Source organism: Aquarana catesbeiana, linkage group LG12 (assembly GCF_042186555.1).
Source record: "Aquarana catesbeiana isolate 2022-GZ linkage group LG12, ASM4218655v1, whole genome shotgun sequence".
Lineage (NCBI taxonomy): Eukaryota > Metazoa > Chordata > Amphibia > Anura > Ranidae > Aquarana > Aquarana catesbeiana.
The window spans coordinates 145,120,480-145,142,036 of record NC_133335.1 but is presented as its reverse complement, the minus strand read 5'-3'; the positions used below and the strand labels follow the sequence as shown (position 1 = coordinate 145,142,036).

General features: G+C 45.3%; 1 protein-coding gene across 3 annotated transcripts in view; it reads right to left on the bottom strand.

Moving 5' to 3' along the window:
- NBR1 (NBR1 autophagy cargo receptor) overlaps nucleotides 1-21,557 on the bottom strand; it is a 222,139-nt gene that overhangs the window by 109,292 nt on the left and 91,290 nt on the right. For all 3 annotated transcript variants that reach the window (XM_073608374.1, XM_073608375.1, XM_073608376.1), the window contains 3 exons: nucleotides 14,624-14,783; nucleotides 12,769-13,056; nucleotides 12,458-12,589 (listed from right to left, as the gene is read on the bottom strand). In XM_073608374.1, the coding sequence (XP_073464475.1) occupies nucleotides 12,458-12,589; nucleotides 12,769-13,056; nucleotides 14,624-14,783 (580 nt within the window). The remainder of the gene's footprint in view (nucleotides 1-12,457; nucleotides 12,590-12,768; nucleotides 13,057-14,623; nucleotides 14,784-21,557) is intronic.

The following is a 21,557-nucleotide window of genomic DNA, read 5'->3' as shown; positions in this document are numbered from 1 at the left end:
GTTCTTCTCCTCAATCTTCACAAGGGAAACGGGGGGGATTCAGTAACCAAGACTGCAATGTTTATCCTCCTGACATGACACAGGAAGCGCTCTCATGGCTAACAGAAGATAGAATTAGAAATAGACTTGAAAAAAAAGTAACATTAACCACTTCAGCCCCGGAAGAATTTGCCCCCTTCCTGACCAGGCCAATTTTTGCAATACGGCACTGCATCACTTTAACTGACAATTGTGCGGTCGTGTGATATTGTACCCAAATGTATGTCCTTTTTTTCCCCACAAATAGAGCTTTCTTTTGGTGGCATTAGATCAACTCTGAAAAAAAAAAAAAACACAATATTTTGTACTTTTTGCTATAATAAATATCCAAAAAAATGAATTAAAAAAACAAATAAAAAATTTCTTCATCAGTTTAGGCCGATATGTGTACATATTTTTGGTAAAAAAAAAAAAAAAAAAAATCGCAATAAGCGTATATTGATTGGCTTGCGCAAAAGTTATAGCATCTACAAAATAGAGGATAGATTTCTGGCATTTTTATATATTTTTCTTATTTTTTTTAATCGTAATGGTGGTGATTATTAATCGGGACTGCGACATTGCGACGGACACATCAAACACTTTTTTGGGACCAGTGACATTTATACAGTGATCAGAGCTAAAAATAGCCACTGATTACTGTATAAGTGTCACTGGCAGGGAAGGGGTTAACTGTGTTCCCTATGTGTGTGTTTCTAACTATGGGGGAAATGTGGCTGACTAGAGGAGGAGAGAGATCGCTGTTCCTACTTTGTAGGAACACACAATCTCTCTCCTCTCCCCTGACAGAACCAAGATTTGTGCATTTACACACACAGATCCAGGTTCTCGCTCCGTCACGAGCGATCGCGGGTGCCCACGCGCATTGGCCCCAGGGACACGCTGCGGGCGCTCGCGCCTGCTACAGCGTCTTAAAAAGCCAACATACGGCTACGACGGCTCGAGCAGCTGTGCCAACCTGATGCAGTATAACTGCGACGGCTGGTCAGGAAGTGGTAATAAGTCACCGGGACCAGATGCATTACACCCGAGGGTCCTTAAGTAACTCAGTCAAGTGATTGCCAGACCATTGTTCCTAATTTTTATGAACAGTTTATTGACTGGAATGGGACCAGCTGATTGGAGAAAAGCCAATGTAGCACCAAGATATATCCTTGGGAACTATAGACCAGTTAGCATAACATCAATAGTATGCAAGCTCTTGGAGGGGGTGATAAGGGACTATATACAAGATTTTAGTAATAAAAACATTATTATTAGCAGTCATCAACATGGATTCAGGAAGAATCGTTCTTGCCTAACAAACCTATTAACCTTCTATGAGGAGGTGAGCTGCCATCTAGATAAAGGAAGGCCTGTAGACGTGGTGTATCTCGATTTTGCAAAGGCATTCGATACCGTTCCCCATAAACGCTTACTGTACAAAATAAGGTCTGTCAGCATGGATCAAAGGGTGAGTACCTGGATTGAAAACTGGCTATGGTGGCGAGTCCAGAGGGTAGTGATAAATGGTCTGGAGTAGAAAGCGGGGTCCCCCAGGGTTCTGTCCTGGGACCAATCCTATTTAATTTATTCTTAAACGACCTGGAGGATGGGATAAACAGCTTAATCTCTGTATTTGCAGACGATACTAAGCTAAGCAGGGCAATAACTTCTATGCAGAATGTGGAAACCTTGCAAGAAAACTTAAATTAATGGGTTGGGCAACTACATGGCAAATGAGGTTTAATGTTGAAAAAATTCAAACAATGCATTTGAGTGCCAAAAATGTCCTAGTAGATGACAGGCTCAGCAATGGCATGCAATGCCAAGCTGCTGCAAGCAAAGCCAACAGAATATTGGCATGCATTAAAAAGGGGATTCACTCCAGTTATAAAACGATAATTCTCCCACTCTACAAGACTCTGGTCCGGCCACACCTAGAGTATAATGTCCAGTTCTGGGCACCAGTCCTCAGAAGGGATGTGCTGGAGCTGGAGAGAGTCCAGAGAACGGCAACAAAGCTAATAAAGGGACTAGAGGATCTCAGTTATGGGGAAAAACTGCAAGCACTGAACCTATTCTCTCTGGAGAAGAGACGCAGGAGAGGGGATATGATTTCAATGTACAAATACCATACTGGTGACCCCACAATAGGGATAAAACTCTTCCGCGCAAGGGAATTTTTAAAAGACACACGGCCATTCACTAAAATTAGAAGAGAAGTGGTTTAACCTTAAACTGCACAGAGGATTCTTTACTGTTAGACCCCATACACACTTAGATTTTTTGCAGATTTTTATCTTCAGATTTACCAAAACCATATAATTTGAGGTCAAGCCTTAAAGTGTTTGTTAACCCAAAAAAAAAAATGTATATTCTGGTCCCTTAAAGAAGATTACACAGCACAGTGCTTGTGCTATGTAATCTGCCCTCTCTAAACTGTAAAAAAAAAAAAAAAAAAAAACCCTAAACCTACCACTTCCTGTATGGCCTCTCTAAACAGACCACGATAACTAGGGTAGCTCTTCCCTGATCACCATGATCAAAGTGCCTCCCTCTGTGATAGGCTGCTCTCTGCTCTCCTCTCTTCTCCCTCACCCCCTCCTTCCTCCCCGTCAGCGCCCTCTCAGTCTGTCTCCAGTCGCCCACCGCTATTATTTTAATAATAAAATCTTAAATTTGTCAGTGCCAGCCTCACTATTAGAGGCATAGCACAATGTGTAAGTTGTATTGAAAAACAAGCAGTGTAAATACTGAATATCAGCTGTCTTCAGGCCGGTCACGTGACTCGCAGCCGCTTTCCAGCTCTGATAGGTGGCTTCTGCAGAGGAGACGAGTGGCCACATGATCTCCCCCTGATGTCAGAGGGAGATCACAGCCTCTCCCTCAGAAGACACCTATCAGAGCTGGAAAGTGGCTGCGAGTGATGAGACCGGCCTGAAGACAGCTGATATTCAGTATTTACACTGCTCGTTTATAAATACAACTTACACAGTGTGCTATGCCACCCTCTAATAGAGGGGCTGGTATAGACTTATAATATAGTTACATAGTTACATAGTAGGTGAGGTTGAAAAAAGACACAAGTCCATCAAGTCCAACCTATGTAATATGTAATAATAATGCATTAACAACCATTTTAAGAGTGTCAGTTTGTATGCAATCAGGTAGGCCCTTGCACTACATGGTTTTGGTAAATCTGAAGACAAAAATCTGCAGAAAATTGAATAGTGTGTATGCATAGGCGGACTGACCATCCGGGCATTCGGATGCCGACCGAGGGCCTGCAGCCAGTAGGGGGCCCGTGAGAAGCTCCTAAGAGATGCTCGTCGGATCTAGGGTATGCTGCTGGCAGTGCTGCGGCGGAGCCGTTCTGCCGCTGTGGGGGGGCCCAAGACACAGCATCTCCCCCCTGCACCTCTGGCTTTCAGTTTGGGATGCAGTGGGGGAGTGGGAGGCGGCGATCGGCAGCTCTATGGTACTCACGGCATCTCCCTGGGGCTTGTATTTCTCCTCCAGAGTGTATACAGTGGAGGGGGGAGGGGCCTCTGACCCGGGCAGCTACAAGTTTCACTCTTCAGTATACAAGTCACTTGCTCTGCTTGTACACAGTTGCCAACTGCTGCCCGGGTCAGAGGCCCCTCCCCTCTCCACTGTACAAAATCAGGAAGAGAACTACAAGCCCCAGTGAGATCCCACGGTCCACAGGCACCATAGAGCTGCCGATCGCCACCTCCCACCTCCCCCTGTGCTGGGGATTTGAGGTGCACAGACAGGTACAGGGGAACCTCTGGGGGGAGGGGGGGTTTAAGTCTGGGAACCCTGATGTATGGGGGGGATGCTCTCTGGGGACCCTGATGTATGGGGGGGGGCTCTCTGGGGACCCTGATGTATGGGGGGATCTCTGGAGACCTTGATGTAAGGCGGGGCTCTCTGGGGACCCTGATGTATGTGAGGGCTCTCTGGGGACCTTGATGTATGGGGGGGCTCTCTGGGGACCCTGATGTAAGGAGGGGGCTCTCTGGGGACCCTGATGTAAGGAGGGGGCTCTCTGGGGACCCTGATGTAAGGAGGGGCCTCTCTGGGGACCCTGATGTAAGGAGGGGGCTCTGGGGACCCTGATGTAAAGGGAGGCTCTCTGGGGACTTGTTTACATCGGCAGACCGCCGTTCTGCCTTTGTTGGAAATGATCGTCGGGACCCGGCGGACATTGGGTCCTCCGGCCCCGCTGATTAGTTCTCGGTGTGTCCAATCACAGCGGTAGCGGGTCAAACAGCACGCAGACCCGCATGTGCAGAATCAAGTACCTGTACGCGATTCTGCTCACAGGAGACGCAGCCACGCAGTAAATGTACGTGGTTAATGTGAGAATTTATTTTTCTTTATTTTCTTAACTCTTTAAACATTTATTTTGAACATACAGCAGAGAAATTCTGTGACCAATGCATGTAATGTAGCAGTGTTATATATACGTGGGGCTTTGTGAGGGTGTGGCTTGTGGGTACAAAGGGGGCCCCATGATCCCCTATTACCTGGGGGCCCCATGAGTTGTCAGTCTGCCCCTGTGTGTATGGGGTCTTAGAGCGGTAAGGATGTGGAATTCTCTTCCACAAGCAGTGGTTTTAGCAGGGAGCATCGATAATTTCAAAAAACTATTAGATAAGTGCCTTAACGACCAAAGCATACAGTGATATACAATGTAATATAAACATAAAAGCACACACACAGGTTGGACTTGATGAACTTGTGTCTTTTTTCAACCTCACCTAGTATGTAACTATGTAACCATGTAACAAGCCAAAACTATAAAACAAAAACATCAAAATCCAATTGAGATTCCACTTGTTTCTAAGTTGGTTTCCGTGGTGTTTCACCTGATCATTTTGCACAGCTTAAAGATACGTTTCATCAAAACTAAATTAATCAAGGGTACAGCCCAGTCATGCATTGCAATTATTAAACAGCACATTTTCATGGCACTCCGATCATTATAACTTATTCTATCTCAGTACTAAAGGATACAACTCCTATTCTAAAATCACAGAAACATTTGTTATATAACTAATGAAAAGTTTTATATCATGGGATACGACACATGTAGTGTATATACTACAGGATATATGCGGCCTGCAATATCTGGCTTACACAACCAGACATTTGAGGAAAAATATAGAATATTAATACTGGTTATAAAATTCACAAAAATACCATACCACGCATTCAAAACGGTCAGAATTTTGGGGGGATTGACAGGATTACCTGATGTAATCTAAAATTAGAACACGAGTTTTATCCTTTAGCACTGACCGAATGTGTGTGATGGGAATTAGTCCCTTCCCACTTTATCATTTCATCATATATGTAGATTTTCTAATTATTTCCCTTCTATACATAATTATTTGAATCAGTTCAGGCAATGCTTAGTCATGAAAACAGATGCTGGTAGGTAAAAGGACCTGGAAATGAGAAAGGAGTAGGATCTTTATTAGAATTTGACTGTGTTGTGTATAGTGCTGGCATGCTCTGGGTTCATGTGATCATTACATACTCCCGAACCCTAAACTCTCTAAGATACGTACTCCTGACCTCTGCACATAACATATGCCTGACCCCACACTCGATGCAAAACACACTATCGATCCCTGCAGGCTGTGTAAAACACACCCCTGACCCTTGTACTCTGTACATAACCCCTGCATCAGACTTGAGGTAAGGAATTACTCTCCACATGAGAAAAAAATTGTAAATAAAAGTGGCAAGATTCTCACTGAAGCTAAAAAGATAGGATACATTTATATTTTTACAGTGACATTTGCATTATTACATGTGTACAGTGCCTTGCAAAAGTATTCACCCCCTTGGCATTTTTCATGTTTTGTTGCCTCACAACCTGGAATTAACATGGATTGTTTGAGGATTTGCATCATTTAATTTATAGAACATGCCCACAACTTTGAAGATGATTTTTTTTTTTTTTTTTATAGGGAAGCAAACAACAAATAGGACAAAATAACAGAAAAGGTCGAAGTGCATAACTATTCATCCACCTAAAGTCAGTACTTTGTAGAGCCACCTTTTGCGGCTATCACAGCTCCAAGTCGCTTTGGATAAGTCTCTATGAGCTTGCCACATCTTACCACTGGGATTTTTGCCCATTCCTCTTTGCAAAACTGCTCCAGGTCCTTCAAGTTGGATGGTTTGCGCTTGTGAACAGCAATCTTTAAGTCTGACTATAGATTTTCTATTGGATTGAGGTTTGGACTTTGACTAGACCATTCCAACACATTTACATGTTTCCCCTTAAACCACTCAGTGTTGCTTTAGCAGTGTGTTTGGGGTCATTGTCCTGCTGGAAGGTGGACCTCTGTCCTAGCCTCAAATTAAACAGAGTGGTACAGGTTTTGCTCAAGATTATCCCTGTATTTAGCACCATCCATCTTTCCCTCAACTCTGACCAGTTTCCCAGTCCCGACTGCTGAAAAACATCCCCACAGTGAAACATGGTGGTGGCAGCATCATACTATGGGGATGTTTTTCAGATGGTGTTCTTTGGGTGATGTGATGTGTTAGGTTTGCGCCAGACATAGCATTTTCTTTGATGGCCAAAAAGTTCAATTTTAGTCTCATCAGACCAGAGCACCTTCCTCCATACATTTTGGGAGTCTCCCACATGCCTTTTCGCAAACTCAAAACGTGACATTTTGTTTTTTGATGAAAGTAATGGCTTTCTTCTGGCAACTCTGCCATAAAGCCCAACTCTATGGAGCTTACGGCTTATTGTCGTCCTAAGTACAGATACTCCAGTCTCTGCTGTGGAACTCTGCAGCTACTCCAGGGTTACCTTAGGTCTCTGTGCTGCCTCTCTGATTAATGCCCTCCTTGCCCGGTTCGTAAGTTTTGGTGTGCAGCTGTCTCTTGGCAGGTTTGCTGTTGTGCCATGTTCTTCCCATTTGGTTATGATAGATTTGATGGTGCTCCTAGGGATCGTCAAAGATTTGGATATTTTTTTATAACCTAACCCTGACTTGTACTTCAACAACATTGTCCCTTACGTGTTTGGAGAGTTCCTTGGTCTTCATGGCAGTTTTTGGTTAGGGGTGCCTCTTGCTTACGCGTTGCAGCCTCGGGGCCTTTCAAAAAGGTGTATATATGTAATGATAGATCATGTGACACTTAGATGGCACACAGGCGGACATCATTTCACTAATTATGTGACTTCTGAAGGCAATTGGTTGCACCAGAGCTTTTTATGGGCTTCATAACAAAGGTTTGAATACATACTCACATACCATTTATCAGTTTTTTTATTTCTGAAAAATAGTTTTATGTATATATTTTTCTAATTTTACTTCACCAATTTAGACTATTGTGTTCTGATCCATCACATACAATTCAGATTAAAAACACATTGAACTAAAGGCTGTAATGTAAAAAATGTGTAAAAAGCCAAGGGGAGGGGGTGGGGGTGGGGGGAATTTTTGCAAGGCACTGTATATACTTTACCTTTTTTCAGGCTGCTGCAGTCTGGTCTTAAAATACGTTTTCCCCTGTGTCAGCCAACAGTGGCTGCAGGGGAAAGGAGGGAGCGCCAACAACGAATGAGCCATAGAAGCCTAAGGGTGACATCGCTGCTCCCAGGCATTCCAGCCATTGTCGAGCGCTCTCACCTCTCCCCTGCAGCGGGTGCTGGCTGACACAGAGGAGATCAGATGACCAGACCAGAGTGGATTTAAAATGGGCAAGTATATATATCTACAGTTAGTTAGTATAGGTGTTAGGAGGGGGAGGGGACATTTTTAAGATTAGTTGGTTTATCCTGCAATTCTACTTTAAATGGAAGTAGAAGGGCTGCGACAATGGATCTGCAAGCTTAGAGGAGAGGGGCTGCCAGACTCTGAAGCCCTATGGACTGAATACTGAACCACTTTGCCAGAGCCTGCACATATGGACTGTCTGTACAAGAATCCAAGATTTGGATGTTCCCATTGGATGTGTCGTTTCCTCGGTCCGGTGGATATCATTTCAGCCGTTCCAGCCTAGAGGAGATATCTTTGGAGATCCTGGGCCCCTACCACCACCTGGGAGAGGCACTCATCTGGATTTCTAAGCCTGTATGATTCGGTGTCATTGGCATTCGAATACATCTGCTCCGGTAAGAGTGTTTACACCTTCTTCACTTCAAGATTTATTATTAGATGAATTGCATGTCGGAGGACCTCTCCACTTCCACTACTTTTATCATTGAACTTCGTTAGTTTACACATATGTGTTTTTTTTTATACTTAGTTTTAGCGCTACATAATTGAAATGGAGAGCCTGCTCGGGCGACCCCACTGCAAGCTGCTTGCTCTGGGGCAGTGGCGTCACTGGGGGAGGCCTGAGGGAGCCATGACCCCCCCCCCCCCCAATATTACAGTGTGCCCCCCATGTATAACTAATATAACAGCTCACATTTTTTTTTTCTTTTTGGAGGTGACTCATCACTTGTCTGTCAGTGTCTAGCTGGGCTAGCGGACGTCACGTGATGGCCGCCGCTGTTATTTCTGGTAGTTGTAGCCAGCCTGAGCCTAGTGAAAAAGCTACAACTCCCGGTCACTGCGGTCGGATCTTGTAGTTGGACACACACACGTGGCTGGCCTGGGTGCGCCGCTGGTAGCAGTACACTATGCACGCACCAGAAGTTGACCCCAGGAGACAGGAGTATCATTCCCTCCCCCCAGGACTGGAGACGGTCGTGCAAGGAGGAGGACCTGTCCTGCTGAGAGTGAGCTAGCAGCTGCCATCGGCCCATAGCTGAGGTGAGAGACCCCGACACCCCCAGCTGACCCCCCCACATGATCATCCCATCTATTCCCCCCCTCCCCCCCACAGGCCCATGACCTGTGAATCCTGCTGGCAGCTGGCCGCAGACCTGTGGGTCCAGTGTGCACCAGTGTGCAGTCTATCATACGAGCCCATCTAGGTAGGTGGGAGATCCCCGCTCTGTGTAATTGGCAGCTCTCTTCCCCCCCTTACCCTCCAAGGCGGCTAATGGGCCCAGTGGGACCCATGGTAGGGTGGGCCCTTGGGGCCCCCCTCGGCCCCAGCTTGCGGGGACGGTGTCCTCAGTCCAGGCACTGTCCCTGGAAACCGGGGACTTCTGGTTACCCTAGGCTAGTGGCCAGCAGGCCCTCAGGCCAGCGGCCAGCAGGACCCATAGGCTATTGTCCGTTTTCAGCAGGACCCACAGGCCAGCAGCCAGAAGGACCCATAAGGTTATTGTCCACTTCCAGCAGGACCCACAGGTCCGCAGCCAGCTCCCAGGAAGACCCACAGGCTGTGGGTCCTGGCCTGAGGGGCCTGCTGGCCACTAGCCTTGGGTAACCAGAAGTCTCCGGTTTCCAGGGACAGTGCCTGGACTGAGGACACTGTCCCCGCAAGCTGGGGCCGAGAGGGGCCCCAAGGGCCCACCCTACCATGGGTCCCACTGGGCCCATTAGCCGCCTCGGAGGGGAAGGGGGGGAAGAGAGCCGCCAATTACACAGAGCGGGGATCTCCCACCTACCTAGACAGGCTCCTATGATAGACTGCACTCTGGTGACGCCTATCTTAGGAGCTGATACAGTAGGCGGGACTTCGTATGACAGCGGCCGTGCCAGGCAAGTGGGAGATCCCCACTTTGTGTAATTCGGCGGCTCTCCTTTCTCTAATCATCATGCACTGGTGAGGCTGCATTGATGGGCACTGGTGAGGCTGCACTGATGACCGCTGGAGTTCATTCTATTCTTGAAGAAAAATATAATAATATAATATATTAAATACATATATATATAGCGCGTTTTATAGTTGGCCCCCCTCAGGGCTGCTCTGTGCAAAACCACTGCAATAGAGCAGGTAAGTATAACATGTTTGTTATTAAAAAAAAAAGTAAAGTACTTTAATATCACTTTTAAGAGGGAAGATGACAATGTCACTTTTTGTGATAAAACCTTCAACTGCTAGACCACAGTGCCTTTGTACTCTCCCCAGCACAACGTGTTCTCTATGAAAACTTTAACTATCAGGGAAAGGGCAGACAGAGGACTGAGCAAATGTAGTTAGGAATGGTGATATAATCAGGTTGTAGTATGCAGACCATATGGTGGATAAAGCAAATTTAAATTTGAATCAAACTTTAAAGTTAGTTTTGCTTTTTATAATACTAAGCAGCATTAAGGAGTTGAATAGGAGTGTAAATAAGGCAAAAAAGTACTTAGATAGAAAAAAAGAACGTATCGTAGTACTCTGGTTCAAAATAATATTGGAAGTGGACTTATGAAATGCAACAGCAGACTTCGGTGAAAATAAATGAAGACTATCCCGGCATGACAAAATAAAATGCAGAGCCGGTCGGTCTGACTTTGAAAATGCTCCCTGTACTACTTTGGTCAGACTTTGATCCTACTTCAGCCCATTGAATATCACTGAAGTCGGATTAAAGTCGGATTGCCGTCTTAACTGAACCAACTTTGGCATGCAACTTGTGCTCTGAAGATCTTGAAGGGGAACCCAGCGCCAAATAAAAAATTAAAAAAAAAAAAAAAAAAAAACGGCATTGGGTTACCCCTCCAAGAGCATACCAGGCCCTTCGGTCCAAGAGGGATTTTAAGGGGAACCCCCACACCATTTTTTTGGCATGGGGGTTCCACCCAAATATATAACAGACCCTTATCTGACCAAACAGCCAAGCAGGTCAGTAAAGGGGGTGGAGACGAGCGATTGCCCGCCCCCGAACCATACCAGGCCACATGCCCTTAACATGGGGGGGGTGCTTTGGGGGCAGAAGGGGCCACCCCTAAGCACCTTGCCTCCATGTTGATGGTGACAAGGGCCTCTTCCCGACAACCATGGCCGTTGGTTGTCGGGGTCTGCGGGCAGGGGGCTTAATGGAATCTGGTAGCCCCCTTTAACAAGGGGGCCCCCCAGATCCCGGCCCCCCCCCTAAAAAGAAAAAAAGTGTCAAAAATAAAAAACGCAGTACACAGGTTTTTAAAGTTATTTATTAAGGCAGCTCCGGCATCTCTTCTGATTTCTTCTCCAGCTCTTCTAGCCCTCTCCAAGTTTTTCTCCCTCTGTCCCTCCCTCCCTCCCTCCCTTCTGCAGGGTCTCGTCTCTGCGCTGTCTTCTCCCTCTGTTCTTCCTCTGATGTTGACTCAACGCTCTCTCTCCCGCTCTAATGCTAGGTGCGCCACTACTTCTATTGGAATGAGGTGGCCCTGCCCCCTTATGGTGGTGAGGTCACAAGGGACGGGGCCTCCAGGTGACATCAACCGGTGACCCCGCCTCATGCCAATATAAGTAATGGCACACCACACACCTAGCATTAGAGCAGGAGAGAGCATCAAGTCAACATCGGTGGAAGAAAAGAGGGAGAAGACAGCGCAGACAGGAGACCCAGCAGAGGCAGAAAACAGCGGACAGAGAGAGAAGAGCCGGAGCGGGCTAGAAGACATCAGCGGAGAAGAACCGACAGAGGCAGAAGACATCTCCGGGGGAGGGAGAAGAAATCGGAAGGGACCCTGGAGCTGCCTTAATAAATTACTTTAAAAACCTGTGTACTGCAGTTATTTTTGACACTTTTTTTAAGTGAATGGGTAGGAGTACCACATAGGGTGGGGGGGGGAGGGCAGGAAATGGGGGTCCCCTTGTTAAAGGAGGCTTCCATATTCCGATAAGCCCCCCCGCAGACCCCGACAACAAATGGCCAGGGTTGTCGGGAAGAGGCCCTTGTCCCCATCAACATGGTGACAAGGTGCTTTGGGGTAGGGGGCGCAGATCAAAGCACCCACCCCCCATGTTGAGGGTATGTGGCCAGGTATGGCCAGGAAGCCCCCCCTAGACCATACTCGCTCGTTCCCTCCTTTTCCCTGACCTGCCGGGCTGCTTGCTCGGATAAGGGTCTGGTATGAATTGTGGGGGGGGAACCCATGCCGTTTTTTGTTTTTTTTTTTTGTTTGGCGTGGAGTTTCCCCTAAAGAGTCTTACCAGACAAAGTGCCTGGCATTGTCAGGATCAAAGTTGGATCCCCATTCATTGAAGTCGGTTGGATGTCGGACTTCAAATCACAGGGCAGATTCGCCTGCACTGTAGTACAACTGTCGTGTCGTACCTGTGTGAACCCGGCCTCATTGTCAATGCTTAATTGAACAAGCTGAAGCTTTGACAATAAAACCTAGAAGCTGATTGGTTACTATGCACAGCTGCACCAGATTCCATGTGCCCCAGTTTTAGTTAATACACCCCCCCCCACATTCCTAAATAAAATACCCCTGTGTTTTATTATATGCACTGACCAAATGTAAGTAACAGGAAGAAGATAGTAAACTTTAGTAGACCCCAATTAGTTACTACATAGAAGAGTAAGAAGATGTGCTTTTTTATTTACAGTGAAAACCACTTTAACTAATATAAGGCTTACCTGAGCCGTGAGAAGATCGACAGAGGGAATGTACATTTCTCGGTCACTGTCTGCGCTCCTCAAGTGACTGGAAGTTGTGGTTAGTGACTCCTTAACTGGACATCCCCTGATCTGGGAAGCACTGTATTCCTCCTGCCCATTACAAATAGTTTTATAGCGATATATATATATATATATATATATATAGTTCCAGTTCAAATTATTACATACTGGTGTAAACAATATATTGGCAAAAAATTCCAATAAATATCAGATATAAAATAAATAAGATCATCGCTGTGTCATTCTTATGACATGCTGCTGGCGCTCACCTCTTCCTGGTCTTTCTGGCTACTGATTTTGATGGAAGACATCTCTTTCGCCAGATCATCGAGGTTGTCCGTACAAGGAAGAGAATCAACCGTAATGCTACACCAGATCCGAGGTCCAAACTGCTCACCCTTATGTGCAAGCCTCCAGTGTGAGGTGTAGGTTCCCTCCAGTGCTGGAGCTACAAATTCCACTGACAGAACGCCCACTTGACCAGGAAGCAAGGATGGTACAGGAGCATCTTTTCGGGAAGAGGATGCTAATGTCAGATTTCCCCACATGAACTTCAGCTGGAAATAAGAGGAAACACAGGTGATCAAATACCTGACTGACAAGTTATCCCTTGGTATTGTTTTCTCATCATAATTACTAGGAGCATCAAGAACCGTCTTACAGGATGCACAGGAAAGCACTAAAACAATATAATTTCCGGTACTTCGATAATTCACACAGGAAGGAAGGGGGAAGCGCCACCTAAGTGCAATATCACAAGGGGTTTATTAAAACAACATAAAAAATCAAATGTAAAGGTATTGGTGCTAAAAACACCAAGGTGAATATACAAATTGGGTGTGAACAAGTGACAAGCCCAACACCATAAATAAATAAATGTGAATCTTCTGGTTTGATGTTCCTTCAAAAAGCTTTACCACGAGTGCTCATGAGGTAGATGGCAACTCACCAAGGGTGTCTGACCACTTTTTACAGTAGGTCAAAAGGCGCTTAGATTGAAGGTAGGTATCTCTCCACTGTGTAACCACCTCCGGATGGCGGCTGAGGATAAGGAATAAGACTCCACCAAGGACACACAAAAAAAAAAAACTCTTATGGTGTAGTAAGTTTTAATAAAATTTTTTTTAAAGATAACAAAAGATTTTTGCATTCACGTGACTGTGCTATGCCCAGCACTAAGGTGTCTACAACATGTGCGGATGGATATATCGGAAACGCAGCAGCGTGCGATCCACGCCTCATTCTGGAGGAGCAGACAGCTCCGAGTGCGTAGCCCATTTCCATTCAGCATTCCAGCAACTCTGTCCTCTCCTGGTGATGAAACATCTGGCTGATTTGACATGGACTTCCTACACACGACAGGAACTTTCATTCCCCCTCCACTGCTTCCCAGGGAACCTGAACCTGGCAGACCATGCAGGAGAAGGACTCAGGACCTTCTGGCAGATTAGCAAGTTCACGATAAGCCTTTCCTTATCTTACTTGTTGTAAGTGTTTTTAACCGTTGTTTTAATAAACCCCTTGTGATACTGCACTTAGGTGGCGCTTCCCCCTTCCTTCTTGTTTGTTTCTAGAGCTGGCTCAACTCTGATGATTGCAGCCCCACAGGTGCTTCACATACCCGTGTCCAGGCATCAGAGACTATCATCTCAACTCCAGCAGCTACTGCTGCATGTTTTACCTGAACTATTGTCTAGCACAGGGGTAGGCAACCTCGGCCCTCCAGCAGTGTTAAAACTACAAGTCCCATGAGACATTGCATGACCCTGACAATAACAGGCATGACTCCTAGATACAGAGCCATGATGGGATTTGTAGTTTCACCACAGCTGGAGTGCCGAGGTTGCCTACCCCTGGTCTAGCATATACTTCATGCACCTGATCTTATGACCTTTTGGATATTCACACAGGAACTGACAATTTCTGGAACTTCAATAATTAAGACAGGAACTTACAATTTCTGGTACTTCGATGATTCACACAGGATCTGCCAAATTCTGGTACTATGATAATTCGCACAGCAACGGACAATCTTTGGGACAACAATAGCTCACACCGGAAGGGACATAATCTGTATCCTCCAATGATAATAAGAGAGGGTAAAAAAAAAAAAAAGTTCTTTACCTTTGTATCCATGTTCCATTTCACATTCCCTGTGTTCCTCATCCTCCAGTGTTTGATGAACCTGGTTCCAGGCTGTAGGTGAGTCCCATCAGGTAAATTCTCATCCACAAACACAGCACTAAGTGTAGGGATGAATTGGGTGCAAGGTTCCATGGGAATTCTACAAGGGTAAGATTAAAATAAAGGTCAGTACCATAAAGCTAGTAAACAAACCCGTTTAGCATCTTGAGTGAATCCCAGATTGATGCAACATATCAGTTTCTACACTCATTTAAGCTTACTTGTGGACAGAAAGCCTGCCTATCCGAGTGATAGTCAAAAATAATATGTGGAAGAAGAGAGAAGGTTGGCTAGTTCTGAGAACTACTGTGAAGTATAAAAAAATGTAATGTTTATAACAGCGCAGGATTCCCTCATTTAAAAGGTATGTAAAAGAGACCACTAGCATCTGCTGCACCGTATCTTTTCAGCCTGTTCATTTGCTTTATGATCTACCTGAAGGGTATAATGGTAAGTAAATATTAAACACTTTAGCTCTCGCACCTGTACACCTCCCAAGAATCAGTGCAAATTTTACATTTCTGCTATGGGCCTATTTATTCAACTTTTTTTTTTTTTTTTTTTTATTGCATTTTAAACAGACAAACATATAAACAGTTCAGTGCATAGCAGTACATTTGTAGTTCAGAATAAATGGTAGTACTGAGTATTACCAGGAGGGCGGACTTTCAAGGCTATGAAACAATGGAGAGGAAACAGTATAACATTTTCAAATTTATTAAAGTTAACAATTACAGCAGAAAAAGTAAAAATATATAGCATTTATAAATCTATGTATGTCTACGCGTTTCGCCGCTAGGCTTCCTCAGGACACGGCCAATTGCAGTAGACACAGCGACATGCTGTTAGGCTATATATAGCCATCAGCACAGCTGAAATTGAATGAAGGACTTTTTTGGAAACCTTTGGGTCCCCCTTTTCCTTTTGGACTTTCAGAATCAGGAATAGCAACCTATTACTTACATGCCCCTGTTCATAGATCCAGCTATATTTAATCTAGTAAGTTAATTTGAAAAACGTTTGCATTGTTTTGCTGCGACACACATTTCTATATTGAGACTGATTGCATCTGCTCTCTTTCCAGTTTTTTAGCTTCTAAGTGCATCATTTACCTTACCGTGACTGTATGTGCCATTGTACTCCAAAACTAAGATACCGGTCTGATGTCTCGATCCTATATTCATATGTGCCCAGCGCATGATTTTTATCTTGAACAGTTTGTCTATGTATTAGTTATGTGTTTCTAATGGCATTGTATCTAATTTCAGATAGCTAAGCATATTCTCTTATCTGTCACGTTTGTGAACCTTGGCCGTGTCCTGAGGAAGCCTAGCGGCGAAACGCGTAGACATACAAGGGCTCACTGCACAACATACATAGATGCATAAATGCTATATATTTTTACTTTTTCTATGTAATTATAAAATTTTCTAATTTATTAAAGTTAACACTGTTTCCTCTCCATTGTTTCTTAGCCTTGAAAGTCCGCCCTCCTGGTAATACTCAGTACTACCATTTATTCTGTTCTCAATAATTTACGGACGTGGCCATCTTTTATGAACTTTCTGTTTTGTCTACATTTGTAGACCGTTGTGCAGTCTTATAGAACTATATTACAGATTCATGTTGAGTGAGATATCTGAGAAGATCCAGAAAAATGGTTTCGTCCTTCAGCTATCTGGAAACATTTGCAGTCTGTCGCAGCCTCTGCCCCACCACACAATTAAGACTAGTCAAGTAATTATGGGGTAAATATACATTGTAATTTTTGTTTCCCCTTGATCAGGCCATCATTGGTTCAGCTAGCCATTTACGCCATATTTTGTCATACTTCATGGGGGCATCCTGTATTAGTATAGGTATCTATGTATAAGGGAAGGCTTTCATTAACCAGCCGTTTCCATTGAACCAAGGATGGTGCAGAGGGTTTTTTCCAATGCATAGCAATGTTTTTCTGCTTAGAGTCCTTTGGGTAACAGTCGGTATAATTGTTTCTATGAGTCCTAGTAAGCATATGTCCATTTTAATCGGCAATGTGACCAAGGCGCCCAGATTGATCAGATCTAGTACTTCTATCCAGTATTGCTGAATCTTGGGGCAGTGCCAGAAGATATGTGAGAAGTCACCTGGTGAGGTGTTACATCTCCAGTATTTTGCGGAGTGTTCGGGTTTCATCTTGTGGAGTCTATATGGTGTGTAGTATGCTGTATGCCAGTGTTTCTCAACCTCATTAATGCCGTGACCCCTTGATAAAATTTCCCAAGTTGTGGGGACCCCTAACAGTAAAATTATTTTCGTATCGTGGGTTGTCTGCACCCAAGGCAAGACAAGTAACCTGTGCCCCTAACACGTGGACATTTAGCGTTCCCTGAGTCCCTTCCACTCGTACAGTAAAAATACCCTTATTATACATTTTAGGAAGTACCACTCTTTCGCTTTGTTCTCTTATCTTTCTCTTTTATCTCTCTCTATCCTAATTTCTTGTTTTTTTTTCCCCATCCCTCTCCCTAGCCATCTTTCTTGTCCTTTCTCTCCCTTTTTCTTTGTCCCCCCCCCCTCTTTTCTTCTCCCTTTCATGTATTTTCTTTTTGTATTCCTTCTCTTACTCCTTGGTGGGGGGTGGGATGAGTGGCAGATCTGGCGGGGAGTTGTGATGAGGGGCAGTGCTGGTGGGGGGTGGGATCAGTGGCAGTGCTGGCGGGGAGTTGGGATGAGGGGCAGTGCTGGTGGGGGGTGGGATCAGTGGCAGTGCTGGCGGGGAGTTCTGATCAGCCAACTTGGGTGCTCTTGATCAAGGTCATCTGCTGATCTGAGAACTGTAGTGGGGACTTTTAACGGCAACTATAATCACAGGTAGTGTTACTCACTGTGTCCCTGGCTTAAATGTGTCTCTGACTTTATTGTGTCTCGCAGCAGTGACATCTATGCCAAAATCAGGAGATAGGGTCTCCTCCAGCCCCTCCCACTTCACATTCCTCACCAGTCAGCTGACCTCTAGTCTCTGCCCCCAGCCATGCTGTGAACTGAATGGGTGGCTGCGAAGAGGCTGAGTGGGTGGCCGCGGGCTCCAGGAACAGCCCGGCTGGGCGGCCACAGGCTCCAGGGACAACCCTGCTGGGCGGCTCTGAAAAGACTGGGAGAGCGGTGTGGGCTTCAGCAACAGCTCAGGATTCGGGGACCCTTGGCAAATCGTCATTCGACCCCTGAGGGGGTCCCGACCTCCAGGTTGAGAACCACTGCTCTATGCACTATTTTAAACTGCACAAGCCTGTCTCGTAAGGATACTAGGGAGCTGAATGGAAAGTCCCAGATATTGTCCCAATCATCATTGTCCAGTGTAGGAATGTCTCGTAGCTAACAGGACAAGAGCTTTTCCAAGGGTGGGAGAGACACATACAGCAGGTCTTCATATAAGCGTGAAGTAGTCTTCTCTTCTCTAGATCTGAGTGTCTTTTCCAACCCTGACTGGACCATGATGAAGGAGGAAAGGGGGAATTGAGCTGCAAAGGCATGAGATGGTTGTATATAGCGAAACATGTAGTGCTGTGGAATTTTGCTAACTGAGGTGAGGTAGGTTAAAGGGACCAAGGTATTATGCGATACTATCTGTGATATGACTTTAACGCCATGTTTGGTCCAAGCATATGGGTCCTGGAGTTTGTATAGATGGGGAAGGTTAGGGTTTAGCCAAATAGGGGGATTCGGTGAACCTTTGTTGTTTCTGTAATTCTCTATTATTAGGCCCGCTTGCCAAGCCCGCAGAGTGGTGCACATGGAGGAAGTCAAAGAATATGGGGCGCGAGGTCCCCTGTAGATCAGGAATTTAAGCGCCTCTAATGATCCCACCACTGCTGCCTCTAGTGCCGTAGTGGAGTTTGTTCCACAGGGTCCAGCCACCAGGCAGCAGTTACCAACTGTGTAGCTAGAAAATATTTGTAGCAGTCAGGAAATGCCATACCACCCTGCGTTCTTGGTCTCATTAAAGTGGTCAGTCTGTATCTGGGTGGCGAGGGACCCCATAGGAAAAGGGTTTGGGTATCCATTACGTGGAATGCCAAAAAAGGTAAGTGAATTTTGGGATGATTTTCATTTTTAAAAGGTTAACTCTACCCCACAGGGTCAAAGGCAGATTACCCTATGATTTAAATTTGGTCTTTAGTTCTAGGATAACTGGGTCTAAATTGAGGGGGATTTAGTCTGTAGCTTGAGAGGAGATGTTTACACCTAGATATTTGAAGGTATCTACCCATTGGAGGGGGGTGTCTGGGGGCCGTTGCTCTAGCAGCCTGATCAATTGGGAATAGTAGGGATTTGGTAAACCTGTGACAGTCGGGAAGGTGTTTAGTACAGATAAAGCCCCCTGCAGTGAAGGGCCTGCATCGCCAAGGAAGAGCAGCATGTCATCGGCATACAGGGCTACCCTCTCCTCCAGCAAACCGATGGGAAGACCCCTGATGTGGGGGGAGGTGCGTAGCGCCTCAGCAACCGGTTCAATGGCTATTGCGAATAATGCCGGTGAGAGAGGGCAGCCCTGCCTAGTTTCCCTGAAGAGTCTGAAGGGGTCGGACAGTCGACCCCCCAGACTCGCCGAGGAAGTGGGGCACTTGTAAATCACCCGAAGCCACTCAATAAAAATTAAAGGGAACCCCATTCTGCACAATGTTTCCCATAAGAAGGGCCACTCAACAGTGTTGAAAGCCTTTTCTATGTCTAGAGAGGCTACCGTAAGTGTACCTTCAATAACGTGGTGGGTATGTATATTGGTGAACAGCCTACAGAGGTGAACATCAGTGGCTCTACGGGGCATAAAACCAGTTTGGTCGGAATCTATCACTGATGGCAGCATGGGATATAATCTTATGGCAAGAAGTTTTGTTAATATTTTAAAGTCATGAATTAGCAACGCTATTGGTCTGTAAGAAGCGCATGAGGTAGAGTCTTTCAGGGATTTATATATTCAGGTTAGGTAAGCGTGGTACGTGGAGCTTGGTAATCTCCCTTCTGACAGACTGGTCGTGTATAGTGAGGCCAGCCGAGGTGCCAATAGTTCCCCATGTGCCTTATAAAAAAGTCCATGGGCAGCCCATCAGGACCTGGGGCCTTTCCCGAGGGAAAGGATTGGACTGCATTCAGTACTTCCAAGGCCGTGAAGGGCTGCACCAAAGCCTCTCGCTCGGTGTCTGAAAGCAGCCAAGCGCCAAGTGGTCCAAAAGGTCCAGTAGCTCCTCAGGCCGGAAATCGGACGGCAGAGCAGAGGTATACAGCGTTTCATAGAAGTTGTTGAACTCATTTAGTATATCTGGTGGGGAGGATACCGTCTCACCTGTAGGAGTAGTTATGGTGGATATGAGTGTGAGTGGTTTGTCATGTTGAGCTATCATGGCTAAAAAACGGCCGTTTTTGTCGCCCTGTTCAAAATGTCGCTGCCTGTTCCCATATGGTTCTAGTTTAGTGATCTCTGTCATGTGAAGGTGTAGGTCTCTTTGAGCTGCCATCAGAAGATCAAAATGTTCAGAGGTGGGATCTGAAATATATGTAGTCTCATGATCTGATACCGACTGTTGCAAGGAGGTGGTTGCCAGCGACCGCTTCTTCTTTGTAGCAACAATGGAAGAAATGTATTGCCCTCTGGTGTAGGCTTTAAATGCGTCCCGTGTAATTTCTGGAGAGGAGGACCCCGTGTTCTGTTCCCAGAATTCTGTCAGTAGAGGTGGTAATTTATCTGGTAGGTCTGAATGGGAGACCCAGTGGGGGCCCAGACGCCACAATGCTGCTCTGCGGGAGGCAGGAGAGCGCAGCACCACCACCAGGGGGCTGTGGTCCGACAATCCACTAGTTAGGCAGGACGCCTCCAACACATCCGCCATAAGCGAAGGGTTGGAGAAGGCCAGGTCAATGCATGAAGCCGTTTTATGAGAAGCTGAGAAGCAAGAGTAGGATCTAGTGATGGGGTGCTTCCATCTCCAAATTTCCGCCAGACCCATTGCCTGAGCCCAGGCAGACAATTCTGTAGAATGGTTTTTAGAGGGGGTAGGTTTGTCTAAGTCAGTTGACTATTTATTCAACTTTAACTTTGTCGTCATCACTAACTTGCATTCCGGGTATTCGTCCCTGAGCACATATTGCCCTAAATGCAAATACGGTTCGGTGCACCTTCCAGTCTTATCCAGCCACAGCAGCTGTCAGCCTCTCATATAGTTTGACAGGCTGTCGGCTCCAGGGCTGTACGATGTGCACCTGTGCCCTAAATGCCCAGTGTGCATGGGGCGTTAGTGGACAAACAGTGAAGATCTCCAGAGTAGGGCTAAAGGTATCTGACAATGGTGGTTACAATGGGTCTAAGCAGGGCTGTTAAGGCTAATGAATAAAAAAAAAAAAAAAAATAGTTCTAATTAAAGCAACAAATAATAATAATAATAATAATAATATTATTATTAATTACTATTTGTTGCTTTAATTAGAACTATGCATAAAAAAATTGGATACATTGACATTATTCAGAAAAAGACATTTGGGAATTGGGTATCTAACTATGACAGTGAAAGTCTATACAGGTCATTTTTATTACAATAAGAGTCTAATACTACTAGGTATTGATGAAGCAAAGCAGACATCCAAACAGAATTTGGAAATGTACATAACATTTACAAATCAGTCACAAGGCGATGTTGGCAATCATATGTGTTTATGACTTTTTAGGATCCTATTGATTCCTTATATGTTAATACTGTAATAAAAACGTGTATATTGTTTTAAAATTGAGCATTATCTTGTTTATTCTACTTAAAGTGGTTGTAAACCCTTGTTTACAACTTTATGTTACAGGTAAGCCTATATTACGGCTTACCTGTAGCTAACAAGGATATCTCCTAAA